At 33.6% G+C, this 13523-nt stretch overlaps 1 protein-coding gene across 2 annotated transcripts in view; it reads right to left on the reverse strand.

Moving 5' to 3' along the window:
- Positions 1–388: 388 nt before the first annotated feature.
- Positions 389–13523, reverse strand: part of LOC125669426 (interferon-induced protein 44-like) — a 37516-nt gene continuing 24381 nt past the window's right edge. The window contains exons 4-7 of one of the 2 annotated variants that reach the window (XM_056140294.1): positions 2090–2287; positions 1784–1933; positions 1508–1679; positions 389–1064 (exon numbers count right to left, since the gene is read on the reverse strand). In XM_056140294.1, coding sequence (XP_055996269.1) covers positions 763–1064; positions 1508–1679; positions 1784–1933; positions 2090–2287 — 822 coding nt within the window. In that variant the 3' untranslated portion in view covers positions 389–762. The remainder of the gene's footprint in view (positions 1065–1507; positions 1680–1783; positions 1934–2089; positions 2288–13523) is intronic. The other variant, XM_056140296.1, reaches the window with a different exon arrangement.

The raw sequence follows: 13523 nt of genomic DNA on the forward strand, positions 1-13523 counted from the left end.
GAAAAGCTGATATTTGCAAGAAAACTTTCTGACATCGTGAAGATTCGAGTTTGTTCAAATCATGGCCCCCTGGGGGTAGGATGGGGCCACAAGTGGGGGGGGGGGGAGGTCAAAGTTTTACATACAAATATAGGAAAAAGCTTTAAAAATCTTCTCAAGAACCATTGGGCCAAAGAAGTTGACATTTACATGAAAGCTTTCTGACGTAGTGTAGATTCAGGTTTGCAAAAATCTTGGCCTCCAGGGGTAGTTGGGGCCATAATAGGGACTAAGGTTTTACATGCAAATATATATGAAAAGTCTTCAGATATGGGCCAAAGTGACTCAGGTGAGCGATGTGGCCCATGGGCCTCTTGTTATAATTTGTATAAAAATGAAAATAACAATATTTCAAAAATATTGACAATTTATTTTTAAAAGTATGTAATAGTAATGTAGAGGACTTTGAAATGGATGTCCTTTCAATGTTCATCAATTTTCTGTAATTTTGTCAATTCTATTGTATTCTAAATACATGTACATATTAAGTAGTACCTTTATTGGAAAAGTTCCTAATTCTAATATATATTTTCTACACAATCAATACTAAGTAAGGATAGCATTGAAACTTGTTAGTACCGCATAAACACTTGCGTTAAGAATCCATTTAACCACACACTAAAAGTAATTCTATAGTATATGACTATCTCAATACAAAGATAAAATCTAAAATTCTACACACAATGATCCCAAAAGTGTTGTTTTTTATTGTTAGTAGTCAATTTAGTCAGATGGACGCTTTTCGCTAATGCTGGTCATTTCCATATTATTTACCAAATAATCGTCTGCAAAACGAAGTATTTGCCGAAGAGCAAGTAGGCTAAGGATTGTTACATTCTGATGTAATGCGATCTCGCATTCATAATTCTTCACCGGCATCACGTGACCACGTGGTAAACCAATCAACTTTGCTACATGGTCAATGTGGCCTCGAACAACTTTACTGAAGAATGTATTAGAAATGTCTTTACCAACCACTTCGCACACAGTGTCAATCTTTGTTAGCAGAACAACTAGTGGAATATCTGAAGATTTTAAGGAAAATGGAATTCGAATAAATGCAGAAAAAATGAGAGCAAAATTTGAGGGATTTCCATGAAGTACTTAGTGTTGGAAATCTTACATAGCTGTCTATATCAAATTGAACAATGAAACTCATATCCTCAGTGGGTCTTGAACCCAGAACGCTAAAATTTCATGTCTCTATCATTTGAACTTGCATTGACCAATCATATGCTAGTATGTTCAACATTTGTGCATTATGAATTTTCGGAATTAATTTGTAAATGTATGCATATGAACTGTAAGATAAAACATATAGAAAGTGAATATAACGATAAGGGATCGATCTCATAGATCCTATAAATATTTGATTTTTTAAAACTGATCATACGGAGATCAAGCTCTTGCTATAACACTTGAAAATAGAAGTCATGTTATTGCTTTAATAGAACTTAATCAACTTTACCTCTTTGACTGATTTTTGAGCGGAGGTTCTGTATTTTAGATGTGATTTTGTCGGTCATATCGTAAGTCGTCCTGGCATCTACTATGAAGGCAACAAGATGGATTTTGTCTTTCATCTCTGGATTTTTCTTGAAACCCGGAATTGCAGGTGTGGCTTGGCAAGAAGGATTAAACTTCAATGAAATCATTTTGTTTAATTCAGTGTATATGTTTTGATATGCTCACCAGTATATGATGTGATTCGTCATTTCATTGGTTTGAAGAAAATATTATTTACCATGTATCTATCAGGCAAATGTCCATCCAAGATGTAGCACAGTTCCTGTGCATCTATACCTTGGTCTTCTTCTAATCCAGGAGTATCAAACAGATGAAACTTGAGTGGTTTACTAGACAACTGATGACTTTTCATTCTGTAAATCTTTAGCTGTCAACGCGAAAAGAAAGCATTAGGAGAAAACAAGAATCTATTAATAATATAAAGCTTTGCAATCCTCAGAGATTCTAACTTAAGAATTTCAATATCAAATCATCAAGATTTTAGAATGTGCATGTTCTTTGCTTCAGACAAAACATATTATACAGAGTTGGTGAGGCTGTGGGCAGATGTCCCAGTAATGGCAGGGTTTGTGATGTTTCCTCTGAAAATCGAGTTGATGGTGTTGATGAAGCTTGATTTTCCAGATCCTACTTCTCCCATCATGAGAATGTTTGCAGTTGGAGTATTTGTTTCTTCCGCTGGTACGTAATTTTCCACTTCGTATTTCAACTCTTCCAGTAGCTGTATTTAAATAAGGTTCAAGTGAGAAAAGCTAAAATTTAGAGGTTAAAATGTTCGGAGATGGTTATCTATGAGAAGATATTAAATGGAACCTCTATAAGTTGTTTTATAATCATACTTCTATAGTATTTCTATAAAAAAAATTTTTTAACCCATCTGAATATAAGAATATGCCACACAGAAGGCCTTATTCAGTAACCAGTTACCTAGATAAGATACGAGTGTGGAGAGTTCACAGTATTAAATGTGTTGCAATATAAGCAGATAGTGCAAATAGAATGTACATAACAAATTGTAAGAAGATTCGAAAATAAGAGCCGAATGTTACTTTTCCAGAAACATCCAATCAGGTTCCCATGCATCAATATGACTTATTTTCATATTGGGGTTTATCTAATATGGATAAACCGGGTTATTTCGTGCAGCTTTATCTTGATTAATTTCGAAATGAATCGGGTTCTTAGTACGAAATTCCTATTTTCATTTTTGCGCACATGTCATAGATTCCCCCTTTTCTTTTCGTCATTCGAACAGAGCAGACGCTATTTTTTTTAATCAATAATCAATCGATTGCCACCGCCTAATTTAGTATCAGTGAAATTTAAATATGCTTCGCACATCCAGAACATCGAAGTCAAAGAGTCCATATGCCGGGAGAATGGCAAATTCTGCACCTAGGCTGAAAAAAAAAACAAAAAAACCAGCGAATAACCGCAACCACTCAACCTCGTGTGAAGCCAGAATTCGCCATTTTGGAGCAATCGACGTCTGCATCTTTAGAATCAGTGCAACCTGAGCAATCTATTGTGACTCAAATGCAGAGGGCAGCTACTGCAATACATTTGTAAACATGTAATTCCCGAGTAACCTGTGGAAAATGGTCCAGCTCTAAATAATCCAGGTACGGTTCATTTTGACCCTCTCAATGATTTGCCTAATCCATTTATTAGTGCAGTGTCACCACTAGCAGTACATTTATGGAACGCCAAATTAACATAAACTCAAATAATTGAAGATATCTTTAATTATTTGAAGATATCACCAATTCAATTATTGCTCTCTTTAATTGAATTAATGCGCGCATTAAATCAATTATTGCACTCATCCAATGAATTAATGCGCTCTTCAATTCAATTATTGCTCTCATCGATTGAATTAATGCGCGCATCAATTGAATTAATGAGAGCAATAATTGAACTAATGCTCGCATTAATTCAATTATTGCTCTCATTAATTCAATTGATGCGCGCATTAATTCAATTAATGAGAGCAATAATAGATTTGATGCGCGCATTAATTCAATTATTGCTCTCTTCAATTCATTTGATGAGAGCATCAATTTAGTACAAATATTGCTCGCAATAATTAATTTAGATCTCAGTATAAATAATTTGATGATCTCTTTAATTCAATTGAAGATATCTTTAAATCATTTACAATGCTTTTGTATAAGGAATTAATACGCACATCAATTCTTTTAAAGAGATCAACAATTCAATTAAAGATATCATTAATTCAGTTGTGGATATGTTGAATTGAAGATATCTTTAATTATATAGTTGCTCTCTCTAAAAGAATTATTGCTCTCTTCAAATGAATTAAAGATATCATTAATTCAATTGAAGAGAGCAATAATTGAATTAATGTGCGCATTATATTTTTCAATCTTAAAAAAATTGCTTGCGTTCATAATTCTATAGCAGGTGTTTACTTTCTCACTACATCCCCGCTGTACAAATATCATTTTAATGAGAAAACAAATTGATTTTTTTGATAAGCATGTTTAGTAATATCAGTACTGATATAGTATATGGAATATACATTATAATTTCTGAATGATACTTCATGATTTTTTTTTTTTTGAATTTCAGAATTAAAGGTTTATTTACAATTTAATTCAACTGAATTTTACAATTAATAATAAGAAAATAAAAAATTCCACACTTTTGGGATACTCGTGTAGGTATATGTATATTATACACGTGTAGACCTAATAAAGATGAAACTATACGAATACTGTTTACTGATAGTTTGTAATGTAGATAAGATATGAAAATAGAATATAATTTTGAGTAGATTTATTCAAAGTTTGTGTGATTACAATGATATCCAACCTCTGTGTAATTTAGTAATACATTCCAGTGTCTTCGCTTTAACTAAGTGGTTGACTTTAATTTATATTTTGATTTGTCTCAGTCTTTGGAAAATATAAAATTAATGGCACAGCGTCTGATTTGAAATTGATCTATTTGTGTCCACATTGTTTGACTACCGACGGATGTACTGAAGTGCAATGTTCATGGCAACACTGAATCCATCGCGTCGGAGATTTTGTATACCCATATATTTTTTTCTTCTAAATCTGGTATCCCTTGGGAAGAGGTATATATGCACCCTCTTCTACAACCTAACACATATGTACTACAACTAAATGCAGCACACTTTGGCATTTTTCAAAGCTATGCAGTTTTAAAATACTTTGTTATAGGCCTATCATGTTATAAGGCCTAGTTGTTTACATCACAGTGGGTCTTTTTGACGTCAAGGGAGATCAGCCGCGATCATCAAAAATCATTTTCGTGATCGAGTACATTTGATCAGCTATTATGACGTTATAATGCATTGAATAAAAAAAAAAAAATTAAAAATGAATTATTGTTTAATAAACCTTGATTAATGAATTTCCATACATAATTCAATTTCTTCAGATATTGTTTCATATGGATATTGATATTGGACTTCCGGTATGGCGGCGATGAACGTTATTTTTTGAGAGACCGATTTTGCCCCGGTATAAGTTGATAACGATCAAGTGTCAACGTAATGAGCCGCTACATGTATCTGTCAGCAGGTCTGTATTGTTGCTGCTGAGTTGGAACATCGGGATATTCCTGTGAGTCATTATTTCTCAATACGAACTCGTAGACCCAGATTGAAAAATGGCGCGCAATGCAACTATGTTTCCATTTGTCATAGATGAAAATATAATTGACTTCTCCGTTGATCTGATTACAAATGAATACCCAAAAAGCTGTTTCCCTTCACAGTTTAAAAATCCAACAGGTCCAAAAGCAAAAAAGCTACAGTATGAAATTATCGATGAAGATACGAATGTAATGCCCACATGGTTGCATTCAAAATCAAACGAGATAGACTTTGAAACGTGGGTGAGGGCACTTGGAATCCTGTATTATGAGCACTTTGGGAAACTTACAAACGATTATTGCATTGACTGGTATGATGAACCGATGCAGTGGGAAGGGGAAAAAGTAAACAGAGCAATTGTAATTGACCTGGTTAAGGACACTCAAAGACAATACAAAATCACACTATTCATAACGACAGGAGTGGTGCAAATCCAGGGCATTAACAGAGATCAATTTGTTAAAAGAGACTTTCCCCAGCTGCTATCATTTGTAAACACTATCCATGAAAAAGTCAACGTACAAGAAACAGAATTAAAATCTGTTACTACAGAAAACAACATTGATTTGACAGATACAACTGTTCTAAAAGAGACTAATGATGCAAATCCCTTGACTCCTTGTGACCCTCCTGATATTAACAGATCAAATTTAGACCCAAACATTGGTGCATTGCAAACAGGATTTGTTGAGGCATTGTAAAAAAAAATTACAGCTTCACAAACAACTCTACTACAGCAAGTAGAGAAAAGTTTTTCAACTGTCCTCACCAAAGCCATCACACCCCTAGTTGAATCTGTTAAGAAAATACAAGATCGACCACAAGTCCCAGTGAAACAGCCAGTGAATGAGCCTGAAGAGAAATTTAAGAACCTAGAAACTAGAATAACAGAATTAGAAAAAACTATCCACAACCTGCAAATGGAAAAACATAAAGCAGCCACAGAAGTAGCGAGACTCGAGTCCCAACTAAATATTGAAAGATCAAAATCACAGTCGATGAGATCTCAACTAGAGCACAGAATCGAAGAAATGGACCATATGAACAGCACTATGAAAGATAAACTCAGTGAATCAAATCTAGAAAAATCCGAGATTGAAGAAGAAAACAAAACAATGAAGGAGAAGATCGATTCACAATTCAATGAAATCCTGGAATTAAAATCCCAACTTTCTAGTATGTTTATACCTACAAACTCGAGTCAGCAAACCAAACAAATTAATGACTCCTCATCGGGACATCAAATATAGCGGGTATAAATGCTGAGAAACTTTCGAAGAATGTTGACACAACGAAAATCATAGCATATACAATTGACCAGACTCAGGAGGTTATCAACAAAACCGGCCAGAAACCAGATGTAATCATCCTGCACCCATTAACCAATGAAGTAAAGGACAGTGAACCAAGTAACACAGTGAGGAAACTACAGAATGTGATCCAAACCATCAAGTCTAAATGGAAAGACATAAAGACTGTCGTGTCGCTCACCACCCCACGTTCGGACAGTCGTCTAGCTCGCCTGAATTCTGAAATTGTTGATGGTCTCTTGAAAGGCGATTATATGACAAGAAGGACGTATACATATCGGACAATTTGAATATGTGGCATGGACCCATGTCAGTGAATAATTTGCTCAAAACTGATAAATTTCACTTGTCAGACAGAGGTGTTTCATTGCTAGCTTCCAATATTAAGAATGCAATACATAAGGTATTAGATATCAAAAGTCAACCAAGATCAACCAGTAAATACTGGAACAGCAATGGTTACTACAAATCACCAGGTGGTTACTACAAACCAAAAGGTCAACATCAAAGAGGTCAACTTAGATGGGGCAATCGTTAAACTACGATTCTTTTCTCCAGTGTTATATTTGGAATTTTGTATTGAAATTTCAACATTTGTCATTTGAGAATACTTGAAGGTTGTTTTATTTTTCTTTCTTTTTTTCTCTCTCTTTTATTGTATACATATATACAGTATTGAACAGATTTTATTACCATAGACTTGCAAAATTTGTAAATTTGCATGAGTTATAAAACGTCACAGTACTTCCACTGTTATAAAAAACAGTATTAGATTATGCTATTGGAATACAGGAGGTGTTAACACCCACAGTATAAATAAGTTAGAGGATGAAAACTTTGTACATGAAATCAAAAACTTTGATATTGTTATCCTTGCAGAGACACATGTTGGATATGATGCTGGTATCAATATTGATGACTTCAATTATTTTCCACTCTGTAGACAAGTCTCAGCGAATGGCAGATATTATGGTGGGCTAGGTATATTTCGAAGAAAATCATTGAAAGAACATATCAAAATTTGACCTGGTGTATACAAAGATTTTCAATGGATTAAGATAGAAAAGGACTTTTTTTTTATCTAAAAGATGATATTTATTTGTGTGCAGCGTACATCCCTCCAGCCAACTCTTCTTATTCAAGAACACTTGACAATGATTTAATAGAACTTATTGAAAAGGATGTCATTACTTATAAACAAAAAGGAGATATCTTATTACTGGGGGATCTGAATGCAAGGACCTCAAATTTAGTTGATTTTATAAATCAGGATAGCACAAGGCATCTTCCATTATTTGATTCCTACAAGCCTGATGTCCAGATTAAAAGTCGCAGTAGCCTTGATAAAAGTTTTGATGATAGAGGAAAAGAACTTGTTGATTTATGTATAAGTAATCAAATGCGAATTGTAAATGGTAGAACAATGGGTGACTTATTTGGCCAGTTTACATGTTATAATGTTCATGGTCAAAGTACCGTAGATTATTTGATTGCAAGTGAAGATATATTAGATCAGATATTATATTTCAAAGTATCTGATTTTTTAGCCACTTTTTCTGACTGCCATTGCAAAATATCATTTGAAATTTTAGCTAGATTCCAAGAAAACTTTTCAACAAGTGAAAAATTGCTATAAAGCTCCATTTAAATACAAATGGACAGAAAACTCTGCTGTTAAATTCCAATAGGCACTTAATTCACCAGCTATCCAAAAACAAATTAATGACTTTTTGAAAATAAGTTTTTGTTTTGAGGTAAAAGATATAAATACCAAAGCTCAGGATCTAACCAATATTTTTGTCAATGTGGCAAATATGTCATTGTATAAACCTAATCGATGCAACAAAAAGAAATCTTGCAAAAAAAGAAATAAGTGGTTTGATAAAGATTTGCACAGAATGAGAACAAACTTAATCTCACTTGAAAAACTATATGCTAAATTTCCTAGAGATCCATTCATAAAAGGTAGATACTATAGAAATTACAGATTGTATAACAAATCCAGGAAAACTAAATATAAACTATTTATGAACTCGATGCTACATAAACTTGATATGATGAAATCTAACAACCCTAAATATTACTGGAAACTGGTAAATGGTATCAAGGGATCAACAAAAACTGGGAACTCTTCATGCTCACAAATTGATTCTGAGACTTGGGTCAACCATTTTAGAAATTTGCACTCTAATACTGATAACACATTTCAGAATAGACTTAATGAGCTAGAACATATTCTACAGGGAAAAGAAAAGAAAGCCATATTTAATTAATTTGATTTTGAAATTAAAGATAAAGAAATAATAAATGCACTTGCAAAGTTCAAGTTAGGTAAAGCAGTTGGGCTTGATCTAATTTCAAATGAAATGCTAAAATGTAGTCAAAATTACTGAATCCCATGTTTGAGAAAACTACTAGTATTCAATACCTGTTTTAAAAATGGGGTTTACCCAAAGATATGGGCCGATGGCTATATCTCTCCAATTTATAAATCCGAGGACCCTAACGACCCAGCAAACTAAAGAGGCATAACTATAACAAGCTGCATTGGTAAATTATTTAACTCTATACTTAATAACAGATTAGATTTGTACTTGTGGAAGAATAATCTAATTCATAATTCCTAAATAAGATTTACAAAACATGCACAAACTGCCGATCATGTCTTTATCTTAAAAACCTTGATAGATAAATATTGCAATACCAAAGAAGGTAGGCTTTATACATGTTTCATTGACTTTCGTAAGGCTTTTGATAGTGTAATACACACTGGTTTGAAACTAAAACTGTTGAATATGAATATTGGCAGTTATTTTTACAACATTATCAAGGATATGTACAGGAATTCTAAAGCATGTGTTAGAATCAGAGATAGTCTTACTGATCCATTTTTGATTAACCTTGGTGTAAGACAGGGGGAAAATTTAAGTCACTCTCTGTTCAAAATCTTCATCAATGACTTTCCATTATATCTCGAAAAATGTATAGATACTGTATCACTTCAAAAAGAAAATTTAAATTGTTTAATGTATGCAGATGATATAGTAATAATGTCAACATCAGCAGAGGGTTTACAACAGAGAATAGATATTTTAGAAACATACTGTAATGATTGGTGTTTGAATGTCAATGTAAAGAAAACAAAAGTTATTGTCTTTAACAAGGCTGGGAGAACACTGCAGTGTAAATTTAAATTTCAGAACAAACATATTGAATGTACACCTTATTATAAATACTTGGGTACCTTTTTTTCTGCATCTGGCAGTTTTAGTACCGCTAAATTTGAACTATATAACACAGCCCTCAAAGGATTTTATAAATTGAAAAAAGACTTTTTATGTTTAGCACCAGGAATTAAAACAAGTACTCATCTCTTTGACCACACAATAAAACCAATTTTATTATATAATTCTGAAATATGGGGTGGGTACATAGGTTCATGGAATAAATTAAAATCATCACCATTTGATCCAGACAAACTTTTTAAACCACTTCACTGTGAGAAGCTTCATCATAAATATTCTAAATGTATTCTGGGTGTACATAAGAAAAGTACAAATTTTGCTGTACTATCAGAATTGGGGAGATTTCCTCTACATCATGATATTTTGAAATCAATCATTTGTTATTGGTACAGGCTTGAAAACCAAAATGAATTTAAGCTACTTAAGGATGCTTATCTATGTAGTAAATCTTTACATTTAAACAACAAACTGTCATGGTACTCACTAGTAGAAAAAAGCTTTAGAATATATTAAAATTGGATATCCGTTAAGAGATTTTAGTCAGTATAGATTTAAGAAAATTGTAAAGAAATTACTCTGAGATAAATACACTGAAACCTGGTACAATAATCGAAATAAATTAATTGATGGGAAACTGTGCACTTATTTTAAGCTTAAGGAGCACTTTGGTTTTGAGAACTATCTTAATAAAATTAAAAATTTTGATATTAGACGATCTATTTGTAAGTTACGGATATCAGCTCATAAATTAATGATTGAAGTTGGTAGATATTCTGGTATTACTAGGAATGAACGAATATGTAACAAATGCAACTCCGGTTTATTAGGTGATGAGATCCATTTTTTGATTAAATGTGAAAGGTTTGCTGATGAAAGAAAATCTTTTTATGGTGCTATAGAAAAAACAGTTAAAATTTTTACCAAGCTCAATGATGAACAAAAATTTATTTACTTACTATGTTCTGAAGAGCCATCCATTCTAAATATAACTGGAAAATTTTGAACAATATATGACACTGTATTTGTATATAACTATGTGTTATGTAATCACTTCTTTCTTTACTTGTATATGTATATGTACATTATTTGTATGTATTTTCATGCTGCCCTTTGAGGGCCCTTGATTGGAAATAAATATAGTTAGTTAGTTAGTTATGACCTTTTTAAAACTATTACTTCGTCATGCAAGTGACGTAGAGGTATTTTTATCCGCTAGACATTTGAAAGATGCACTCAAATCATTTGCAGTTTAGGCTTGATATGTCGACATTGATATGGCAAATTTAAAAAGTGATACGGATCGGTACAATATCCTCTCAAATATAGTAATTTCCATTATTTCAACTCAAATGTTGGACTTTTCCCACATTCACAACCAAATCGTATATAAACGAGGCAAAATATTCTACCCTCCGTATGAAAATCCTAAATCTGCAACTATTTACCTTTAAGAATATGCCTTGATCGAAATAAAATATTGTCATCTTTCACCTGTGCCGAGTCGATATGTACATGCGTTGGTTTTCTTTATTCCAAATGACTAAACACATCGGGGGCGATTTCAGGGCCACAAGGTAATATAAAGATTACTTTACAGTCTCTCTTTCACACTTTATACATAAAGATAGGAGACTTATATATCATCAAAGAAAACTGGAAAAAAAATCATCTGACAAACAGATTTAAACACATACAGCTTAAACACTAGATAACTAGATAACGGCAGTAAATAGCGAGGAAATATTATGACATTTTCCTCGCGATAGAACTATAGACCTGTACGTCGTGACGTACTTTTATATTGTGACGTCATATAGTGTGAAGTGCACCGAGGTACATTTTATGATGTTTGTTTTAACTTTACTCGGGACACCTTAAAGGGTTTTTACCACGATTTTTAATGTAATTAAAATCAGAAGGAGTAACCTTTATAAAGCACGTTTCTGCTGGTATATTGTTTCATTACTCCCAATAATTGATACAAACATGCATTTTATCTGTATATATTCAAAGCTTCCGCTTCTCAAATCGTCACTAATGAGCTATCTAGTCACGTGATACGTCATGACGTCATATGTGTCAATGTGCTGCAGCAGCTATGTATGTGTGTGTGAATAGATTCTATTGAAAGTCATAAATTATACAGAATGGATAGTTAATGTTCCGACATCGATGACATCCCGTTAGTATTTAATATTTCGCCATACATATTTGAACCTGCCGCTGAGCCAAATCTTAAAGAAATTCCCTCAGCAAACATTTATAATATGTTTTACGGCGTGACCGTCTTTGAGGGCGAAGCAAAAAAGTTTTGACATTAGTATCTATATTCAAAACAGGACAAAAACAACCCGAAGTTAGCACGCGGACGGAGCTGTATCAAAGCATCCTAATTTTTGGACATTTGATCCACCTATATATTAAACGCGGGAAATATAACGCAATTGATGTAAACAGTATATTGTGACGTCATATGCAGCGTCGTTATTTAGCAAATTACAAACAAAGCGTTTGAACCACAACAAAAAACATGGCGTTAATGGTGGAGTGATTATATATGATTAAGAAAATAGATTTACATGCTTTTACGGATTTTATGTATAACATCTCAGAACGACGTGAACTAGGGTAGACGAGATTCAAAATGGAGGAATACATGTCCACGCGCTAATATTCGAATCGACGCCATTGGTACCAAACTTTTCAAGTTCCATAGGTATGGTTTAATTTTTCATTATTTTCCTATATTTTCCTTTTAAACATGTATATACCTGTTACCTATAGGGAGAGCTCCGCTCTCACGGCCCTTCGGGCCGTGAGAGGGCTTCGCCCTCTATTAGCCTAATACTAGGCCTACATCGACATGAGATCCCGCTCACAGAAAGGATGGGACGTTTTCAACTTTTGGCAAATATCTGAATGACACATTTCGTTTGCAAACATTATGACTGTGTTCCTTTGTAGATATTTCCAAAGCATTAGAGGTCTGTATATGTAGAGTGTAACATGCATTAGCCAATGCTGATCTAATTAAAATCAGTTCTTCTCTAACCGTTACACTGAAGAAGGTAGAGAAGATTTGCTATTAATTAAATTGATGCCTTGACCTACAATGTGTCGAAGGAAACAGTCGATTTACCGATATCGATTTAATTTATGATTTTATTTTTCAAGGGGGGGGGGGGGGCAACCGGATTTTAAAATTACCAATCTGATGAAAATCTATCGACTTCTTAAATCGTATAGTGTGTGTTTAAGAGTGCGGGAGAGAGAGGGGGGACATGGGACCATTAGTCGTAACCTCTACCTTATAATCGTCCTTCTCATTACTTTAAAAAAATATATAGAAGGGGGGGGGGGGGGGGGCTGTCATTCATTATTTGTACGCACCGTCATTTTTGACGATTATTAACTGGCATTTTTTCGACTTTTTCATTTTCTTACTATTTTAATCGGGGGGGGGGGGGGGGGGGATATAGTCTGATAGACCGTGTAGTCATTTCGTACATGGTGTCAATACTCAAAACTTCAAGCGGGGGGGGGGGGGGGCAATATGTCGTTGCATATGAAATCAAAGGTGCATATATATATATATATATATATATATATATATATATATATATATACATGTATATATATATATATATATATATATATATATATATATAAAGCACTAAATAATCACAACTAGGTACTGAAAATTTTCGCCCCAGTCCGGGATCGAACCAGCGACGTACGGCACCCACCGCCTAGCAA

Source organism: Ostrea edulis, chromosome 1 (assembly GCF_947568905.1).
Source record: "Ostrea edulis chromosome 1, xbOstEdul1.1, whole genome shotgun sequence".
NCBI classification, from domain to species: Eukaryota; Metazoa; Mollusca; class Bivalvia; order Ostreida; family Ostreidae; genus Ostrea; species Ostrea edulis.